The 22,967-nt window shown below is 37.6% G+C and overlaps 1 protein-coding gene across 2 annotated transcripts in view; it reads right to left on the bottom strand.

Moving 5' to 3' along the window:
- The window catches only part of POLR3B (RNA polymerase III subunit B), a 79,564-nt gene that overhangs the window by 18,709 nt on the left and 37,888 nt on the right, over positions 1 to 22,967 (bottom strand). For both annotated transcript variants that reach the window (XM_054211068.1, XM_054211078.1), the window contains 6 exons: positions 22,344 to 22,442; positions 18,634 to 18,761; positions 11,365 to 11,574; positions 9,335 to 9,493; positions 7,775 to 7,892; positions 5,993 to 6,135 (listed from right to left, as the gene is read on the bottom strand). In XM_054211068.1, coding sequence (XP_054067043.1) covers positions 5,993 to 6,135; positions 7,775 to 7,892; positions 9,335 to 9,493; positions 11,365 to 11,574; positions 18,634 to 18,761; positions 22,344 to 22,442 — 857 coding nt within the window. The remainder of the gene's footprint in view (positions 1 to 5,992; positions 6,136 to 7,774; positions 7,893 to 9,334; positions 9,494 to 11,364; positions 11,575 to 18,633; positions 18,762 to 22,343; positions 22,443 to 22,967) is intronic.

Here is a 22,967-nt window from a genome sequence, read left to right as displayed (position 1 = left end):
ACAAAAATGTACATCTGCTTCTAAACTCTCTAATTACATACTGTGTTGGCTAACTAAGCATAAAACAAGTCCAGAAGAAAAAAAAAAAAGTGCTGCATCACATAAGCTTTGTTCAATATTGAATCATTCACTGATCTATCATATCACTTGCTACATCCCATTTGACATAAGAGGTAAAGAACAGAATTAAAATTAACAGATAAATAATGCATAAGTAAACTTGATTAGTTTTCTTATTAAAAACATCACTCTAAATGAGAGGAGGTGCTAGAAGACAATACAGTTTGTACACTGCTTTCCCATGAGCTGCTGAATGGTCTGATGTGATAAATTTGCATAGTCTGAAGCACACAAAGAGCTGATTAATTGAAACCCTTACAATGCTTCTGGAAGCAGCTATTGTAAAACAATAACCATAGGAACTTTACAAAATACACATGGCTGACTGAGTCAAGAGCTTAATAAAATGTGTGTTCAGGATACACTATTTGGAAACAGAATTAGAGATTTTTATTCTGTGCCATAAAATGCTAAATCACCCTAATTTCAGAGGTTCAGTTGAGGATTTACTGAAAAGGTCAGAAGGTTACCTGTTTGCTGCTTGAGATAAAAAATGCTGTAATTTTCTTCTTAAGACAACAGTTTCATTAAAAATAAATTGAAAAAACTGTATGGGAAGTTTTAATGCCATTCTGACATCTCATTTTCTCATATTCAACTTCTGAAGATAAAAATAAGGTAAGACATTCCTACTTTTCCTGATGCCTAATAACTACTAGTCATCCCACATTCCTGCAGTCAATAACAGCAAATTCTTTTTAATGACACTTCAACCATTTAATTGCTATAAACCCACTGATGTTTTATTAGACATAAAGTACGGAATCAGACTTGTAACACAGGGGAATATGACCCAAGCAGCTATTTAAAACTAACATCTTACTTTACATGTTCTGCTTATAAGTACTGTACAAGTGCCCATTAAAAGGAGAAAGATAAGTTGTTCTCAACTATGAAGTTAGGCGAGCAGAAGGCAGATGCTCAAACTAGTAAAAATTTTAAAAATAAGCCAGGTCAGACTTTGGTATATAAGCGGTATTGTCACAAAGTTTATGTAGTTGACAATACTGTGAATGGATTTTGTTTTGACACTAAAGAACATGGTTCATTTAGGAAAACAAAGACCATCTTTCATGAATTTAAACTCGCTTCCTTGTCTTTAGAGTTGTTTAAGTGCAGATACTTCAGAAAGGTTTAATCCTTTATCTTAGATCTTCAGCTATTAAAAAGCTTCTGTTTGCCAGTTCAAACAATCTCTTGCTTAAATACAGTTTTTCCACTCCTCAGGAATACTGTTCAGTATTGCTGCTTAGTTCTGTGATCTACAGGACCTTTGTTGGAGGTGTTAATCCTTTTTCACATGAGAGACTGAGAAATGTTCTTTCAGAGAAGTGATATATTGCTTTTTTTCACATCAAAGGAGCCCAACATTTTCCTCATTGTGACTTGTAGCAAAGCAAGAGGAAATCTGGAAATATAATAATTTAGTTTGTATGGAACTCAGATGAAGCTTCTTTAGCTTAACAATCCTTTAGCCTTCTGTGCTTTGAAAAGTGACTTTGCTTGAAGAATGCAAGATTAAAAAATAAAATAATTAACCAAAAAAGTTTCTTTATCCTTCTGGAAAAAATGCGATGCAATATAGTTAAAACAAAGTCCTACAGCTCAAGATAAGTCCTCCCTGGTAGGTATATGGGTTTTTTGTGAGACGTTAGAAGTTTAAGGGCTTATAGACTAAAGTGACAGTCCCACTCCTGAAGATCTTACTGCAACGTCCAGTTTGAAGACGAATATTGAGATAGAGCGAAATATTTGCTGGTGCATTTCCCAACACAACGTGATGGCCTCATTTGTTGCTTTTTTTTTCTCCTCCTCATACACTTTGTTGACAGGTCTTGAAGGAAAGGCTAGCTTTCACAGGCAGTTTGGAAGAAGTGTACTTAAAACACAGACTTGAATGAAAAGAGGGTATGGTGGACAGGCCAGAAGCGCTGACCTTTGCCAATACAGTGTTGACAGGTGAGAGGACGCAAAAAAGGTAGGAAATACAGAGGCAGCAGCATAGATTTGTATTATTATAGAGGCCTACAAACTCTACCTACATATTTAACGAAAGGCTCTTCTGTAACAAAACACTAAATCTGGTTTGTGAGTTTTAATCTGTCACATCCCAGACGCTTTCCAATTCTGTTACTCTGCTTCTTTCTGGACCAACAACAAAGTACAGCTTTGGAATACAAATCAATTTGGAATACAGGAAAAAGCCCATGAAAAAAAAAAAAACAAAAACGTGAGAAATGTGGCTTGTGCAACCTCTTACTTTGCACATATTTAATTATTTTAAAACAACTACTACAATTCCGTGAAATCAAATCTCATCCATGCATTCCTTCTAGAAAATAAAAATACTTCACAGAAAAGACTGACAATACAAAAAGGAGAGAGACATGCTTTATCTCCTTCGCACTGAATCAAGGTACTTGTTAGTTTAAGCTCATCACAGGTTCAAATGGCCCTATGATGGGCTTAAAGCTAACGTTCACAAATTAAACTTGAAGCGGTAATTGCCTGCATTCAGATGAGGATGAGAGAACAAATTCAGAGCTAATTAAAATATCTCTCAATGGAAAATGTTAAACTGTTAATATTATGATTTCTGTTTCACCATTGTCTATGTTCCTCTGTTATGACTGATCCTTCCCCGATTTGATGTCAGAGAAGGATGATACTAGCTGTATTTTTAAACAGCTAGCAAAGGAGATTTTCCCTTTCCTTTTCATGCCTTCTCTCCAGTTTTATTATTGCCTGTAGTCTAAGATTAAAGTCAGTATCTGGTTCTTCACTGGATACTGGAGTTGCAAAACAGTTAAACTCCACTTGTCAGTATTTTTTTTTTCTTGGTATTTAACACATGTATTGTCTCCACTAAGCACATTTCTCCTTTTTCCCATTTATTGTAACATCCTTTCCCATAATGTACTACACACTAGTGAACCGAGAGGTCTATCACCAGGAAAGCTGTGTATCTTAGTAGAATGTAATAATTTAGAATATGATCACTCCCTCAATTACAAGAAATTACTATAAATTGATCTACAGGACACCTAACAAGCACATGCCTGCAAACTCTGTTAACAATTGTTGCTGCGTTCTCACTGGTATCTCCAAAACCAAGCTGAAAGGGACGTTTGCTATTCTGAATAATTGATGGTTTTGGCTTATTATTACTCTAGGTTCAAATCACAGATACACGGCGGATCAGTCATTCTAACCTGATGCAATGCCAGGCATAATTATGGGTACCCTCAAAGTTCCCTACAGCATTGAGGATGTTGTTTTTCATTACCATGGTATTTAAACAGGTATTTTGCTTTGGAAAAAAATAACTAACTTTCTAGGGCTTTTGGGATATTAAAGAAACTACCACCAGATTCCAATACAGTCTGTATTACTTGGTTCTGAATTTGACCACGAATATCAGGGTCTGATGAGTAGCAAAAATACTCGTGAGATAGCTGTCCTTCAAGACCTCTAAAACGAGCTTGCTCTAGAGTGTGAAATGCCTTATGTGCATTTTAGTGGTGTGGAAGGCCCTCTGCTCCCTAATGACATCATTCTTCCACTTCCACCTTTTATCTTCTGATGGTACTAGATTTGTGGCGTACCCTTTTTCTCAATTTTTGGAGAGCTATGAAAATCAGTTCTATTTAAATCCTGTTCAGCTATTTCAACAGGTGCACATCAGTAGCCCAAGCTCAGAGAAAAATCTATCTAATAACTTGCAGCTAAAATGTCACATGCCACTTACAAGAGGAAAGGACTAATTAGACAAAGCTCGAAATATATGAAGAAATAGGCTTTGCTCTAAAAGGCGTCATCGGCTTAAATGTACTGCACATCTTCATTGTGTATGGAATTAAAAAATTATTTTTCAGAGAGACTCTAAACAAAATCTTCCTGAAGGAGAATCTTCCTGGACAGAAGGAAGGAATGGAGCAGTTGAACCATTCCAACTGCTCAACTCTGTTTGCCTGTGAACTAATGCTCTGCCCTCTTACTTACCAAAACAATCCCATGTAGCTGTAGTGCAAGAACTAGACTGCATTTTAAAAGGAAAGTCAAGAACGTACTGCTGCTTCTTTACTTTTTTGAAGCCGTCAATAGGTACTGTTTTCCAAATCACTTGTAGACTCAGTGAGAATCACTTCCTGGTTTTAGAGCAAAAGCTGTCTTGAAAATACAATCAGGAAAAATGTCTATCAGAAGAGTTTCTATTTCTTAATGACAGCAGAACCAATGGAAGGATTTCTTTAGAATAGAGAGTTTCAAGACCGAGTTTTATGGGTCTATGAAAAGATATTGTAGAAGTAAGGGTGAATTTGAATCAGCACAACAAGGTCAAACCCACCATGATGCTGGGAGTAGAGCGGGACTGTGTCACAAACTGCTGAAAGGGAAGCATTCAGGGAGCTCCTCCTAACAAAAAACACTCTCTCTTCCATGTGTCTTCTGACAAAGAGAGCACAGCTCACAAAGGGCCAGTTTGCAAGAAAACGTCCCTTAGCTAGTATTATAATTTGATGTATTAATACAAAGTTCATTGACTACTAGTTTTAAGTAATAATGTTTCAAATCTAAACAATGTCCTCTGCTATTTCCTCAGTTCCCTTGCCCTGCCCTCCACAAGACCTAGCGGATACTTGTGTTACCAGATGTAAGATGTTCCAGTTCCTCAGAAATCAAAAGCAAGTCAGGATTTTTTTTGCTCCAGCAGTTATTAAGATAGTATCACATTTGCCCAGTAATAGGAAAGGAGTGTATGGGCTGCAATGGAAAGGATTTGGCAGTATCAACCTTTTTTTGCTTCCCTACCACATCTAACAAGAGACCAAGCAATGTTCTCAAAACAAAGTAAGACCTAAAAATGTAACAAGATTACAACATTCGGGTAATAGCACAGCACATACAGTAAGGCAGAAGGTCATGCTGAAGCTACCAAAACCCTAGATTGTCCAGGTGTACAGATAGATGAAAACGTGTCAAAACCTGTCCCACATTGAGATCAATGGGATCAAAACACATTTTTAAGTCAGTTACAATCAGACTGTTTTCAGTGACTTCTTTCTTAACACCCCTCCCACACCTCCCAGCCCTTTGTGATTCAGAGAGGATGTTCTGAGTCACCTTTTTTTTTGCCATTAAGGTCAAAAGGAGTCCATTGCTTTTTTTCAACAGATATGGAAACAGTCTGCTGATTTTCATCTTACTTGTAACACTAACACTAGAGAGCTACACGCCACCAGGCAGGTACCCATTCTGTACTCTCGGTTTGAAAATCCAGAGGTGCCCCAGATCACATCCCAAGCATATTTTTAGAAACACCTTCCCCTTCTTTCCAGCCTGTGCTGGTGCACTCCTAGTTGCATTCCTGATTCACCTCCCTTTTACACCATGGCTCTGAGCCATCTATCTGCAGTCATGTCTTTAGAGCAGTATGTCTGCACAGATGACTTGCAGACATACATTCCATCTCTGGTCTTTTCTGTCCATTCGGAATAGGCCCTTTCACTCTTTCCTCCAGTCTCTCTCTCTTGATAACCCATTGACAAACCTGCCACCTAAAACCGAATTCACACTAGTTAAAAACCAAAAACCAAACAACAACTCAAAACCCTGTTCTTGTTCAAAATGGGCAACTACTGTATTTTCCAGATTCATAAGTCAACACGGAGTTGTGTTTGCCAATTCCCCTCCTCAGTTCCAGAAACATCATTGCTAAATTAGGTGAACTTAACCAAAAAAAGGGATATGGTTTTCTATTACTGCATTCATAAAAGATCTGAACCAATCAATGGAAACATGCATGATGATATCATGTATGTATAATAGGCATACCCAACATGCATTTATTTTTATGAAACGTGTAGCTTACCTTTCTGCCCATGACGACTGCTAAATTTATCTCCAATTTCTGGACGTCTAGTTTGCCTCAACAACATTTTGATCAAGAAAGCATCCTCTGCATTTGATGAAATCATTACTTTTTCAATATAAGAATCAGTCGCACCTTTGTAGCTAGTACAAAAAGACAAAACAGGAATTTTACATCTATGAACCAAACATGAGTTACAAACAATTATCTGCGCATTGATAAGCTTCTGGCTAAACTATAGTCCTCATGGAAATTATATATGGGATTTGAATACATATAAAGTTCCAGAATACAGTATGTTTCTGGAAAAGTCTTAAGAGATACAACAGTAGCAAAGGGAGAATTAACCTGAACCTGTAAAGAACGAAGTGTATTTTTTTGTCATGTGGGCTTTTCTTGACAGAAAAAAGTTTCCTAGTATATTGCAAATTTCTGGATCTTCAGTTAAACAAACAAAACCCAAATAGACAGTTATAGTTGAAGAACAGAGTTTAAGGAATATACCATGATAATTTAAGAACGAAATTAAGGCATACTATCCTGACTGAAACTATGCATCAGGTTCAGGTGTGGAAATGAACGAGGGGCAGAACAAAGTATGAGGTACAGAAAGAGATTAACTCTAGAGTCTGAGATGCAGAGATTTTGGAAGCAGAGGGGAAAAAAAAGAAAAGAAAAAAATGGTAGGGATGACAGCAGGAAGGAAAAAGAAACTATTCTGGTATCAGCTTTTTTCTATATATTGCAGAATGAGGGTAGAGCAGATTTTAATACCTTATTTAGGAGATTATTTTGTCTTCTTGTTCAGGTACGAGAGATGGTCAAACTATGACACCTAAACTCAGAGCCCTGCATCCATGCCTCTACCTGGCAGGATTACTTCTTTCTTCTTGACAATTACACTGTTGCCTCACACTTCTTTATTAATATCTTGTAGGAGAAAACCTAGAGCTTTCTATTGGTTATGAAACACATAGAAGCGTAGCAAAGCTAATTCTGCCTTTCCGATCTGGGGACCAATTGCTTGCCTTGCTCTTTGCTAATTTACCAAACTGTCAAGGCTATTCCTGACAAAACAGTGCAAAACATGTCATTATTTATTTATTTATTTTTACATTTAATGTAAAATTTTCATCTCACACGTCGGAAGCTCTCTTATCTTCTTTCAGGACAGGATGGCAAAAACTCTTATTGACTGTCCTTTCCCATTTACAGGTGCATTGGTAAAGGATGTCTAATTGGAGTGTCCAGAATGAGCTGACTGTCAGCTTCTGAGACAGGAAGGCCTCCATCCCCTGCCCTCCTGCCTGGCAAAGTGAAGGCTGAGCACCAGTCAGCATTGGACATTTTCTGTGGGAGCCAATATGGAGGAGCTGTGCCCCCTCAGTAAGTACGTATGTTCTCTGTCCTCCCACTCATCCTACTTTTCTCCTGTTTCTCCATCACTTCATCCAGGAGTGACTCCTCTCCCCTCTGCCACTGTCTTGGCTCTTTCCTCAGTTTCTCCTGGGAACCTGCTCAGTGATTCCTCTCTATACATACATCTTCAGGAGGCCTCCTCCCTCTCTTTGCAAATTCCAGCCTTTCAGGTGTCAGAATCTAACTTATTAGTGATTAAGTGGCTTCTGAAAATAACCTAGGCTCTGAAAAATCAAGACCTAGGGATCTAGGTCTAATTTGCAGAGGGAAGTTTATTCCTTTGACTTTTCTAGAATTGAGTATTTTCTGAGATACTTTCTTCAATGTACCTTCCCCCAACTATAAAGTTATGGTGCAACATACGTTACTGGTACATCTTTGTACTGTGGCTGCTGAGGCACACTACTTCCTTCCAGAGGCGTCTGGGTTACGGTTGGCATAGATTTGTTCACAAGGACTTGCTTATTTTCTACTTTTTCACCTACATAGAGCAAGAAAAAAAAAAGCACCATGAAAATGTATCTGGCTACCTATGTTAGAAATACATTTTAAGCTTTTAAAAAAGGTAAGCTGGAAGACAAACGGGGAGGAACACGTCCACGAAGTATGCCATGTTATTTTATTAAATACTGCATGGTAAGGGAATTATTAAACTGGCTTTTTTTTTTTTTTGTAAACCATAACAGAACAGCTTGGATGCTGGGTGCACGATGAGACCAGCTACTCAACATACCCTGGGTCTAAAGAATACACAAAAGCATCTGAAGTCATCTGCTGTAAGTACGGAGAAAATTAACAAGCAACACGGTTAACTGACAAATTTTAGAAATTCACACCTAAATTAGGGACACGACATGAGTTCCACAATGAGTTGTGCAAGTCTACTTTCAGTGTCTCCTTGCAATTACTTTTTCCTATTGCTTCTGGTCTCATACATCAGCTATTTCCCCCTCCATTCCTTTATCCTGCCCTTCACATAGAAAACGAGATCAGTAGCATGCCCAATGATACTAATGCACATCAAGTACCTGCCTCCCACCTCCTCCACAAAATTATACTGAACTTCAGCTGATGTCTCCTTTCTGTCCAAAAAAACTATTTCAAAGAAGTTTTTACCTACACACTGAGAACAGCCTCAGTCTGGAGTCCGCCTCAGTCCCATCTATCCTCATACTTCAGAAGATTCTTACCTTTTTTTTTAAAATTAACTTTGAAAGCTCCATTGCTACGCGTTAAAGAACAGAAGTGACCCAATTGTGTTGCTATAATGGAATGAACTTTAGTGCCTTTTACAGCACCTTTCTTATTAGATCTCAGCAGATCTATTAAGCCGTTTCCTAATTGAAGGATGACAGTATGGAGGATTCTTTCTCAAATTTATTTCCACTGGAAAGTTATATACCTGTCCTCAAAAGTAGATGTAGTGGCACTTATTTTCTTATCTCTCCAAACATATTTCTAAAGTGTTAAAAACAGAAGATTTTATTTCCTCCAACAACTGCATTAACTGATAGCATGCTAGGAGGCTTTGACGTATGAAATAAAAATATTAAGGAGTCTATCCTTACAAAACAATGATAACAGGACATATGAAGACACAAACAGTTAAAAACTACAGTATTCAAAGTTTGCCAGTTTGGGGACATACAAAGAATATAAGTCCTAATGTGTCAATAGATTCACATTGTTCAAGACTCACTCTTCTGCTTAAATATAAAGCTCCCTCTTCTCATGTACAAAAAAAACCCCAAAACCAACCAATGACTGGTACCACACTGCTTTCAGAAACTAATATTTTTTAATTTTCCGTTACAATATTGTCATATTCAAGAAAAAAAAATATTACACTAAGTATAAAACAAGATGCACAAGAAATATTAACAGAACATTAATTTCTACTTCAGATTATATCATTTGACATACCTGGAGAGCAGATACCATCAGCATCTAAAATTTCATGGCGCCAGATTGGTTTACGGGTAGCTGCATCCAACATCGGACCCATAACTTTATCAAATGTCTGGTTTGTGTAACGCTTCAGGGTACATTTGGCATTCTTATATACAAGACACCTTCCAAAACCTAAAATGTAACACAAACTCATCTACTTAGGAGTTCAGAGATTCTTTATAACACATTATGAGAATAAAAGAAGAATGCTGATCCACCTGCTGAGCTACAGAATACAATTTATTTTTTTTTATTAGTTAGATTATTCATTGTTTTGAATATGCTTAACATTGTACATGGATACCTAGTAGCTCGCAATTTAAAAATCAGATCATGCATGCCACTTTTTTTAGACCTTGACTACGATCCAATTCTGAAGTTGTGCTAATCCCCTTCTATACCTCTGCACACACACACACGCATCATTTCTCTTACCTTTGATGGTCCACAGGGAGACATAACATAGGAGAAAAGACTGTAACAGGACGAGAACAGCACCTCTTCCTTTCTGGAGTTCTAAGAAACCTGAACTTTTACTCATGTTTGTGGTTGACAGAAGTTAGACTACCAGAAAAGTACTGATTGAGTGCTTCATATAATCACCCCATGACTGACTTTTTTCCCAGATGAAAGAATTCTGAATTACATATATTGTTATAAAATAGGTTTGTTCTGGATTTTAGATGGGAAAAGTAGCATCTCTAGAATTTCTCTCCAAGTACAGCAATTAGCCACAATACTAAACATTTGCATCACATTTAGAATTACAGACAGCCAAAAGCAACGCTTTCTAATAATCCTATGTTATTTTAGTTCATATGAAAGACAGTTGCAGCCACATACAGTACATCTATATCTTTAGATTATGTCAAGTAACTCCTGACAAGCACCACAGCTCTCCCTGTAAATGTTACCAGTCTACCAGAAAAGAAAACATTCAGTTTTAAATCATGCCCGTTGTTGTTTTAGAAAAGGAGGCATAAATTAAATGCAGCAGACATTAATGCCAAAGATACATGTCTAGGAATACTATTATTGCTGCCTAGCAACTAGGAGGAAGGGAGGGGGGGAATAAAGTCACGGAAGAATCTGATTTTGGCCACCCGAAAGTAAAACCAATTTGATCACACTGCACTATGTCTTCTCTCAAGGGAATTTATTTAGAAAAGAGAGAGACTAAGTTTTCAGGCAACTCTCCTCCAACGCCCAGCAGCATTAACATCAAGCGCTGAAGAATTGTGGAGAGAGTGAGACAGGCCAGACTGGCACAAACGTAGGTTTCACTTAGTTACCTTCTATTTGGTGCTTCTGTATGTTTATTTAAAATATATGGCACTACATAGATTTTTTTCTTTTTTTGTTAAGGAAGCAGGTCATTAGTTTATCACTGAATAAACACTATATTATTTTGCTTTAGACAACACTATTATTTTCCCTCAGAAATCAGGCAATACTGCTATTGCTCCCTCAGAGCATCAAGTTCACAATGACACAAACTGCCACACTTTCCATTCCTTTCCCAAATACATTCATAAATCTAATTTCAACTATTGCGTTTGTTACTAGTAGAAATAATGAGACCCCTCTGTTAGTAATGAACAAAGGTTCAGGTAACCATCTAAAAAGCAAGCCCAATAGAACAGATTATCTAATACCTCAAACATTTTCTGTAAACTAAATATTTTCAAAAAGGGACCATTTACACTTTCGTATTTGAGGTCAAAAGTTAATAATTTTTTCTTATAATATCCATAATCAGAAGTTTATTCACGTGTTGGTAACTTCACTGCACTACTGCAAGCATGGAATCGCAATCACTCTTCATACAGAAAACAAACAAAAGCATTCAAAGCGGTTTTGGAATTAAATTTCTGAATTGGAGATGTACTGTTCATAAAACTGCAATAAAAGTTATTATAGGATAACACCATGAGACAACAAGTTTACTGAAATACATATTAGAACACACATTAGAGAAGTGGGAAAGAATTGATAGTTCTTACCTCTGTCCAAAGAGGCCTTGTTTAAGACAAGAGCATCTTCGATATCGTAACCACTGTAGCTCATCACAGCGACTGTGGCATTCTGTCCAGCAGGCAGTTTTTCAAAATCTATCAGTTCAATTGTTTTTGTTTTTACCATTGGCTTTTGCGGATAGGCTAGAAGATACATAAGAGTATCTATCCTGTTTCTTTGATTGTACCCAATAGTACCTGTATGTAAAAGAAAAACAAAAGTGTGTGAACATTAGTGAGTTTCCTAGAAATGTTCTGGCTAAAAAATTACCAAATGCAAATGAACCAAAAGCACAAACTGAGAAATTTCATCTAATGATAGAAATGCTTCAAGGAAAGAAGGGAAAAAAAAAATCATGAGAGACAAACCCCAAACAACTTTACATTATTATATTTCAATAAAGATGTAAGTGGCTTCTCAATTTAAGCTTCTGAAAAGAATTAATAATTTTTTCTTAAACAGCGAAAACCTAAGCATGAAGACAAAAAGAACAATAATAAAAGAAATCAAAGTCAGGTCCTATATGACTGAATGCAAATAAGATTTCTTTTTTAATCACGACACTGAATAACAGTGCAAGTATGAAGTTTGCTTCTACTATTCTAATAGCCATAGGGGTTTTTTAGAGAGTTGAACTTGCGTTCCATAGACCTGATCCAAAATTTCATGAGAATCAATAGAAAGACTCCCATTGAGTTCCAAAGGAGCTATGGATCAAGCTCTGCGTCTTCCACATCGTATTTCCTTCCTTTTTCTGGGCAATAATTAGTTCAACAGCAGCCTGTGTTAGAATGTCACAAAGCATGAACAAAGCATACAGTTAGCAGCAGCCAAGACTGATTTACTTTCTGGAGTTAGAGGCGTCATTGCTAGAAAGACTCCAGTAGAAGTTCACGCACAATATATTTGTCTTTTTACATGAAATTAATTTTAAATTTACGGTTCAGAATTCAACCCTTTGTATAGACTTCCCAGCTTGAGACTGAAATTTTTGGCCCTGTCCCATCAGACTGCCAAAGTGTCTTCTGAAATCTGAGGAAAAAATAATTAACACCCAGCAGGGAAACATAAACTGTTGTGTAGCAGAACAAAAGTTAAGGCAATCGTATGTTATTAGAGTTTGCAGTACCAGGACTATGCTATGTCTCTAAGCAATTAAGAAATTATAGTCTGAAAAGTTAAAGTTTTAAAGTTTTAAGTACTAAATACTCTGCAGTACTTGTGCTTAGGAGGTAAGTCTTTCAAGACCTTTCCATTTTCTCCTGCAATTTCAGAAGCTGGCTCCTTTCAAGGAAAGGTCAAAGCAGCCAGTGTATAATGAAGACTTCACATAGCCAGAAAACAGTACAGCTGAACACAAACCTGCTCTTAGGGGAGGCTAGCTTCATGTTTTATATGCGTCTGCTTGCAATTTCCAAATGCCTGCATCTAAATTAAACGTCTAGAAAATCAAGTATCTAAAACCAGGCAGCATCACGGGCAGTTCCAAAGATCTACCCTGTCCTTGGCACTAAGATCTCTCTAATAAACTACCATGTGTCCACCCTTCCTAAGGATGAGGATGGGGAGATAGCTCAACAGATACTGTCTGAAAACAAACTGTTACAACCGTCTCTTGCACACCTGGACTTTCCTTGGTTCTGGAAGGTGGATTTGAAGCCACGGGCACGGCACTTTTAAATTTTGAGGAAGATTTGGTAGAGTTGACAGGCTTTACTTGTCTCTTGCTTTTGAACGGTTGCTTTTCTGTCTTTTTCTTGAGAAGGAAATTAATCATCCCATAGCAGTATTTTCTGCCTCCATTAAGAAGCAAGATGGTAGGGCCTGGATTCACCAACACTGAAGACCCTCCCAGTCATGCCTGGCAATGATCACCATCTGAACGCCCTACTACTACTGATATTCCCTTAGCCTAAAGTATTAGACATTGTTTTCATTGTACTTTGATAAACAAACTGCTTTTCCCACTATACAGATATGAAAATCCACTTCCAAATTAAAAAACTTAAGAGGTTTAGACCATTTCTTCCTTCTGCACCTAGAATGAATAATCTGTGTGCTTTCAGGATAGGCTGTCTGCTGTAGAGCTCATCTTAAAAGTTTCATGGATAGGTACATTTTCCTGTTGTTGAGAGAAATCTTCTCCTGTGTATGTCACACTAACTTTCACTTTTGAAATGCTTGCAATTTTTTTCTCTTCCAAGATGCTTATATGCTGTACCTGCTATAGTTCACTCATAGGGATGCGAAGATAGGATGAAGTCTGGAGCACCTGATCATAGCTAAACTTCTCCTTTATAGCCCATTAACAATCTCTGGGAGTCCCTCATATATCAAGGATTATAGATGACACTTCTATATGTTTCAAGTAATGTGAATTATTTCTCTCTCAGATGCTTCACATATTTCAAAGTTGGTATTTTTATCAGAGGTTCAGATAAGCCTAACGGAACTGTTACTGTTTGCATCAGACCAGGAGCCTTGAGCAACTGACATTACTGAGATTTTGAACTTCAATAATAAACTGTATTCAGGCAATTCTTCAGGAGCTGAATGCTGTATCATATCAAGTAGAAAATGTATACATATATATCAATGATGGATATCCCAGCAGGAAAGAAACTGGCTAGAGAATGATTGAAGAGCACAAGTGAAATAAATTAGCCAAAATAACATGCTGTACATCAGCAATATTTGTCCTAATTGCTATGATTTAAAGGTTATACAAATAATGTCTTCTCTAGACTGGTCTAACAAGCCACAGCCTTAAACCACAATCTGCTTATTTAAAATTAAGAAGCCACTCTCTTCCTCTGAGGGCTGGTGTGTTGGGACAAGACCTCTGCGTGGGCGTTGAAATAAAGGAAGTCACTAGCTTTATTTCTGTTTTCTCTCTGAAAGAACAGAGCCCTTGTTTGCTTCAGCCAAACAGCCAAGCAAAAGTAAAGTATAATTAAACTTCACCATAACAAACCCTGCTCACAATGACACACATTTATAATTATCCCAACAGCAAGAACCAATTTTTTTTCATTAGTAATTAGCCTTGTTTAAAGCAAAACACACAAGGTTGACCTGGATACAAAGATCGTTTTCTTGCTTTTCTCTGCACTTGGTATATTGTGAATGCATGTGTGCATTCTCTCCTTTTTTCCTTTACCTGACAAGTTGGGGGTTTTTTTGATTTTAAAACACCATTTGATCATTCTTCAGTGTGAAGTAATCTCTATAAAAATGCTATGTATTGATATATAGCATAAATGAGATATCGTTGTTCTGGTGCAGAAAGTTTTGGGAACTCACCAGAACAAACAGCTAGCTAAAATAAGCGTTTATCCAATTCTCTGGTGTATTACTTACAGCAACATTAAACTGTACAACCAAAATTAACAAGGATACAGAAATCAATCTACTTAAGATATGAGCCAAAAGGGCTGTCCCTGCACATGCCAAGAACAGAACTGCTGTAATCCTGTATTTCCCCTGATTTCACCATGGATTTTCTACTATTCTGTCCTTCTATACGAGCACAAACCAACAGAGAAAGGAGTACAGTTTTTAAACGCTGCACTGAACCTTGTGGAGGGGGCTCCAACTCAGCTCAGAAAGATTTTCACAGTACATGCATTAAGTGATCCAGATGTTCAGCACTTGAGATATTCTTTTCACCGTAGAAAGATTAAGAAGTCAGTTTAAAAGATTATGGGTAAAGTGGGGGAAGTAGTCTGGCTCATTTCTGTCTCGGCACTTCTGTGCCTGCTATCAGGGAGAGAAGAGCAGGCAAAAAGCACAAAAGGTTTGCGCTCTGTGTTGCAGAGCACAAATGCTGCTCCTCAGAGAGCAGTACTAGAACTGAGCCCTGGCCACAAAGCACCCAGGTCCAGCTGTGGTGACCAGCAACAGCTGGTTTTGCTTTGACGTTTGTTTCGATTCGCTAACCAACAGCTAGCCATACAAAATTTGGGAGCGCTTTAACTCTCAGCCCACTGACAAGCCTTTCACAACTGTCAAAACCCAACAAGCCCCAAGCACTCGGTTCCTTGAAGCACATTAGTCTTCTCAACTCAATTTTAACACATTCAGCTGGTTATAGCACAAGGCAAAACGGTATATCAAGGGCTTTGCTACTTGGCAGAAGCAAAGCAGAATGTCCGTGAGACAGTAAGAGGGTTTTTTTTTTGTAATATCAAAGAAGTTGCATCAACATAAACCCCTGCAGCAAAGCTCTCACCCAGCTACCACCCTCCCCTCAAATACTTTCTGCTCTTTCACGGGTTAAAGTAATAACTGAACACCCAAGCCCTCCTTTCCGTACTCAAGACTTGCATTATGACATTTGGGTTGAAACTGGAGTGCACAGTTGGGCTGTGAGAGCGTACAGCTTGCTTTTGTGTACCCACACTGCCACGTTCACAGATGCACATGTGCATGTACAATATGTTGGATTACTGGCAGGAAAATGTGTATGTTTTCATTTCTTACATTAGGCTTTTCTACAATGCTTCACAGTCACAGAGGTGCAGTGTGTAAAACTGACTGATTTTTTATGTCTTAATGGAATTGAAAAGCTCAATTTAAAATTATTTCTCTAATTCTAAGAGCATTTGATCCTCTTAAACGTTATTTTAGCAACATATGGAATGGAAATAGTACAGACTCTTGTATTTTAATCTCAAATACTTCTCAGATTTTAAGATACAACTGTTATCTTTGTGCCGAAATGTCAATGCTCAGCTGAGGTCCTCGCAGATGCTGTTGTATTTGCCACCTAATCATAACTTCCCCTCAAGTCTTGCAGTTCAACCTGCAACATATGGTAAATTATCTATGCCAAAACAGAGGGATTTAATTTCAATTTCATTTCATTGAAATACAGTTTGCTCACTAAGCACAGTCCTAGTCCTCCAACAAGAAGAGTTATTCTGCCAATGCAAGGGAGGTATTTTTCAGACGTTTAGTGTTATCCTGCAGAAACATTAATATTTTAATACCTAACACTTGTCAGGGATACTGGACTACAGACCCTATTGCAAGCCCTGATGTCTACCCTCCACACCTTTCTCTAGATTGATGTTGCTTAAAAAAGAGCAAAGACTGTCCAAAGCTGCTGTCACAGCCCTGTGACGTGGTCAGAGAGGGTCAGTGTTGAGGAGCCCAAGGCTCTCCTTTCCCAGCCTGAGCCCCAGGGGCTCCCTCCATGCCCCCAGGTCACTGGGGGCACTGGTCCACTGTGTCATGTCCACAGCCGAGAGTGTGACACAGTGGACTTGGACGTGAGACTTTCCACATGGCAATGTCGGACCAGGAGCTGCTCTGCAATTTCAGGATGGGGAAAGAAAGCAAGAAGGGTGGATGGTTACTTAAAAGTGGGGGTTTGAAGCACTACATCACATCCCTTCATAAATACAAACAGAAAAAAGTACGTGTAATGTTTCAGGAATATCCCCTAGGTCTCATTTGATAATAAGTGTAGAGAAAAATCTTTTCCGCCCCTACATATTGCCACTTTACGCGGACTTTTTTAAAAGTAGTCATTACAAAAAGCTTCAGGTGTTTGCAGATACTTCAGGCAGAGCAAAATATAGCTCAGGTCATGTGCCAACTTTAAAAATGTACTTTTATCTAGCTGCTTATTCTTTGAGTCAGGTGTTTTGTCATAACAAACCGAAACAAAGGCTTTTTTTATTGCTCAAGATATTCAATGGCTTTTGTGTTCCTAGCGTCAGCAGGAACGTCAGAGGATTGTATCCAAGGAGCTAAATGTGCAAGACCTAGGGTCAAAGCAGCTGAATACACCAACCTCAGAAAACACAGACAATGAATTGCAAATGACACTCAAAACAAAACGGGAAAAAAACCTTCACACAGAAAACTACAAAAGAACTCCACAGATACTGAATTGGCTTTCTGTACACACTGATCCTGCTTAACTGTGTGTGGTAACTAACCAAACCTTCTGAGACTAATAGTCATAAAATAGAGACTCGGGGGTGGGGGAAGGATAATGGGATGGGGGAGAACTGTAAGGAAAAACATTGCATTGCTCCTCTTCCCCCCCCCCTTTTTTTTTTTTTTTTTAATTTAAAGGAAGGGCATGCATCTGTTGCTATTTTATGCTATTTTGATGCGCTGAACATGACGGTTCAGCACAAGGCAGCGAATTTGCTATTAATTCTGCTGGAGAAGGCTCACAAAAGGTGCAGTGTTTCAGTTTCGAACACACAGCATGAAACAAATGGTTTCGTAAACCTAACAGAAGTGGTAGTTTTTTCATGACACAGAGTTGTTCTACTGTAGCTTTCAACTTGCGAGCAAGCCATCAATATAAGACATAAAACTGGCATGTACAGAACAAGACTGAATACAGCTGTCTGAACTGATGTACTGGTCAGGTTCTTCTTGGGACTCACTCTGGCTTGATCAAGGGCCATATGACTTCGATGCTTTAATACTAATTTAGCTGTGTATTAAAGGAAGGATTAGAAATCACCTAGTGTCAATTACCCACAACAGCAAATTGACAAAATGGTTGCGTTTTTAATGACCAGCTATCACATTTGTAAAAAGAATTATTAAGTGATTAAGGAAATTAATTTTTTTTTTTTCAGTCATTTTGTTGAGAGGCCGTTACTTGCCCTCTTCATCCAAAACAGAAAAAACCCCAACATCAAAACTACTGCTGCAGGAAGTGTTCAAGTAACTAAGCACTCTCTTGCACATTTTGATTCTTCTTCTTCTCTATAATGTCAATGTAACTACTTATTCATTTATTTTTAGGGCACCTACTCAATTATTCAGGGAAACTCTCCTCACTTTGTGCTCTGTCTCTCTTCACGAGAACACTTTTTAACTCTTTTTGTCTGGAAACCCACGGCAAACCACAGCATAAAGAGACAAAAAAAATGCAATTCTGTCAATCCTGCAGCTATGATGAAAACTTGAAAGTCATGATGATTATCAAAAAAACCCAACAAAAAGCCAAGAGTGCCCCAATTTCTCCAATTCGTCTTTTAAGCATTAAGACCTGCAGATATGGTCTCCATTAAGTAAAACCGACTGGTATTTTTTTCCTTTTAATTTTTTCCAACTTTCAGAGGTAAATTCTTTTTTTCTTGAAGCTAAAGAAGTGTTCTTTTCCTCTACCTAGCAAAGCTTTTACGTGAACTAGGAAAAAAAGAATTTATCTGGTTTGTCACTTTCGCTACATAGCTTCAAAAAGTACATAACACTCCAAAAGGGAATAAAAAAAGTCTTACCCATTGCTTGTTTCCCCATAGCACACTGATAAGTGTTTCTTGGGGACTGGTTGTGGTGAGGATATGGAATCAGCCCAGCACAGACACCAAGAAGCGTGAAAGGCTCAATCTCCAAATGCGTTGTATCTCTTAAAAGAAAGAGTACCAATTATAGCAGCCTCGTGAACAAACATCTTAACTAGAATTTATTTAATTTAGTAGCATCTCACAATACTTCAGTTAAATTCTGTTCAGGAAATGTAAGTCAGTATGACCTCAAAATATTGATTCACTGTGGGATTTTATTTTTTTATTTAAAAAAAAAAAAACCACAAACACTTTCCTTTGGCTTTAAATGTTTCCACATGAAAAGAAACGAAGGAGAAATAAATGAGGGTTTATGAATTTCCATCATGGAGAAAAAGCCTCCAGATAACGACAACCTGAGGGAGCTCAGTAAGACAATAAAAAAATCAGTTTATACAGTAAGACCCAAAATGCCTTAAGGAATGTTTTCTTATGTAATGAGAGTCCTCCACATCAAATTACCAGTCTCGGAGATCTAGAAATCCACTGGGGAGGTGGAAGAAGGAAGAGCAAGACAGATTCAGATATTGGGGAGGGGGGCAAGTGTAGTTTTAGTTTTCCAAGGTCAGTTATATAATATCAGTTAGAGGGAAAACATCTGTGTCCAAACCAGATCCAGTGCCATGGGTGATATGGCAAAATAAAACACTATTTGAAAAGCTCTGCAAGTATTTTGCAAGTGATTATGCTGCTACAAGGCAGTACTGATGAGAAGTAAACAGACAGAGACAAGGAGTAAAGGCTGAGAGATAACAAAATTTGTTTTACCTGGCAAGAGCTTCAGAGGAGAAAGTCCATGCTCAATAAAGACAATTAAATCATAGCGTGCATTGGGATGCAAGTGGAGTGACTAATAACTAAGGATGAAGTGTACAATAAAGCTTGGCTGCAGCAGATCTGCTTTTTAAAATCAAGATAAGTAACTAGGAAATGGGTAATTTTGAAATAATTATAACTAAACCTATCCAAAGCGTATCTTTCACAATGTTCTGGAGTTATTACACAGAGCTTGGGTTTAGGCATACACTGCTTCTCCCACACACCCGTCGTGCTTTCTGAAAATCCCGTCTTTAGTGTTTGACTTCTCTTGGAAGTCTTTTGGAAGACTTTTTTAATTAGTTAAACAAATTAATTTGATTACTAAACTTTAAGACCTTGCAAAGGAAATGACTGGAAAAAGCTTTGTTATGACAACACTTAAAAGACAGCAAAACATCACAAGCTCAAAAAGCCTGAGGAATTACCCACAAGTACATACAGACTGAAGACAAAGACCAGCAGGAACTTACATAAACAACGTTATGTGCTACAGAAAAAAAATGAAATCTGAAAAAAATCCAGAAACCATAAGCAGCAAGCCTAGTGAAATTATCTATCAGTCCCAGAAACCTTTATAAATCACAGATATGCTTGAGCAACCTAAAAGTCACCTGCTGGCCAGAGGATTGCCACTGTTTTTCTCCACTTCATAAAAAGCAGCTATGTTAATTGAAGCCTGTCTTAAGAAAATCCCAATTGCAGTCAAGTAATTGCAAAATGGTCTCAAGAACCAGTAGCAAACTTAAAGCACAGACTACTCCCCTGTTCTGCGGAACCTCACAGAACTGCTGACACTTCTCAAAGAATAAAACAAGAGGCTCAAGACTTATTGATAGTGAAGATAGCAAATTTCTTTGGAAGTTACTAGTGCATGGAACTACATATACATTTTCAGATAGGGTATTCAACACAAGTATTTTTCCATTGAGTTCAATCTTATTTCAACCAAAGAAGATGCAACCTATGTGGATCCTAGTATCTTACGAAGCATTCCAGAGTGCTAATGAGAGACCTTCAGGCTTTACAGAGCAGTTCAATTTCTGCAAGTCAAAATGCCACTGCCAGAAATAGGCCCAAGAAAGGAAGGCAACCTCATGAGTTTGAAAATCAGAGTTACAAATAGGTAAGGAAGAAATTGAACGCATTAAATAGAGTCAAATCCTCCAAAGAAAAAAACCCCTAATTGGATTGGAAAGGTAAAGAGAGGATACTGTAGCTAAAAGAAGCCTACATTACAAAAGCAGGAATGTTAATGAGATACTTCACAATAGTGGATTGTGTCAGTTGTATTACCAGAACAAGTTGTACCAACATGGTCGCACCATTTAAAATGCAAGATGTTTAGCTGGGAGAAGGGGGTCCACAAATCAGCTATCCAGGATGTAGGGAATATCATTACTAAACACAAGGAGCAATGTGCTCATATAGTGCAAGCTCAGATACTTAATGGCACTACTAGCTACAAGCATTGAAGCTAAACTCAAAACAAGTTGATGGACAAGACAAGAATCTCCCGAACTTTTTGGTAGTTGTGGTAGAGTCATTTCCTCCCACTACTGCATTGTAAGTTCACAGTCTCCTCCTGTTTTTGACTAAACAGTGATTTCCTGTGATACACTCCCATTAATCTTCCTAGCTGAGTCAGGTGTCCTGTAACTTAAACTTTTCAGCTCTGGTGCTTGCTGGAAGTTATTTAATTTTGGCACAAATGACAGGAATTGTGTGTGCTTTTCTTTGGTCATGCATACAGAAGCCAGCCAAGAGCGTGCAAAAGCAATTTCTTAAAGTGATAAAGTCTTCAAAAGCCTGAGCAGGAGCAATGCAATTTAATTAGCAGAGTTAATGCATTTCATCTGGCAAAGGTTAGAGATAACTGAAGGTCTCATCCAGCTCCACTGAAATCAATGATTTATTTCTATTGGCTTCCATGAGTACTTGCCCAGGACAGAACATTTAGAAAATGCATCTTCTGCATAAATCTATTGATCAAACATTTCATGGAGATAACTTTCAACATTTTGTATGCAGCCTTCAGTTGACAGGATATTGTCACAGAAACATCAAAAAAAGGAGAAAGCCGGGACTTAAAAATTTAAAAGAATCCTTCTTTTAATGTGGGCTCTCCCATCACAGTCACAAGACACAGAAAAAAAAACCCCAAAGCACCGGGTCCTTCATATATGTGTAAAACACAAAAAAAATCTGGAAATCTTTCTGAACAAAAATCACATAGCAGGAATGGTTTTAACGTATGTGGTGAAGAATATACAGAATGATACAGACATTTTTATCGGGGCCTATTATGCATCCAAAAGTCAAAGGGAAGGTCTCATTCCAATACTTCAGACATTTAGTGTAAACTGGTTGTCTAGGGTCCTTCTACAGCCATAAGAGAGAATTTTCCGAATGACAATCATGACATGCCAAGATCATCATTTAACAGGTGGAAACCATTTGCTTTCTGGACTCCTATTGTATAAATTTACTTCTGATGAGCAGCCCAATGATTAGAAAAAAACCAAAAAGCCACATCCAGAGCAACAGAGGATATACCTTTAAGTACTTCATATTTTTGAGAGTTAGAAGCAGGAACAGATCTCCCAAAACTCAATAGCTAAACCACTTTTTGTAACTATCCCATGGATAATTTAGGATGCGTGTAAACAGATTTCTTTCTTTAGCTTTCATCTGGAGTCGTTGCAACCATTAGCAAAGGAGCAGTGTGTATGTGTGAAAACAGTAATGTTATCAACATGCTTGCATTTCAGAGAGTCACCCTATGAAAGTTTTTGCTGAACCAGTGTTTAGTCTGAACGCATACTTACTTATTAATTGTATGTTCATATAGTGCAATGTTACAGTCATTTTCTTCATTCACATCCAAATATTCAACGAGGCCTTCGTGCAAGAAATCTTCAAAGTTCCTACAGTTAAATTAAAAAAATACACTAGAAGTACAGTCTTTTCTTATATTTCTGCAAAAATAAATCTACATAATGCATATATCGAAAGAATATAATGTTAGAAGTTAAACTAGAGAAATACTTTTATATGAACGGTTCTGTGCATTTTACATATTTAAAGAAAAATGTATTTTTTTAAATTAATCCCCTTGCCCATTCACTGCTTCACAGTCTGACTGACCAATGTCACTTATTTGAACATCTAAATAAAATCCTCCTGTATGTATTCATCATCACTATAAATGTAGACAAGTGTAAGGGTAATCTAGTAAGTTTTTGTGATGGTTTTGCAAAATTTAGTTAAATTTAAATGCTTTTGAGTAAATGTGTTTTTATAAACACACGAACTAAGAATTTGCAAGTGGTTTCAAAACTAATTCTGAATGTGCTTAGTTTAGGGCGGTCAAATTTATATTCCTTTGAAGTGTTTGATCTTTCAATCAGGAGAAGGATGATGCTGCCTCAGGCCTCCCACTTACAGAAAGA

This window comes from Rissa tridactyla, chromosome 1 (assembly GCF_028500815.1).
Source record: "Rissa tridactyla isolate bRisTri1 chromosome 1, bRisTri1.patW.cur.20221130, whole genome shotgun sequence".
In the NCBI taxonomy this organism is placed as follows: Eukaryota; Metazoa; Chordata; class Aves; order Charadriiformes; family Laridae; genus Rissa; species Rissa tridactyla.
Note: the sequence above shows the minus strand (reverse complement) of the source record. Positions and strands in the feature narration are given on the sequence as shown.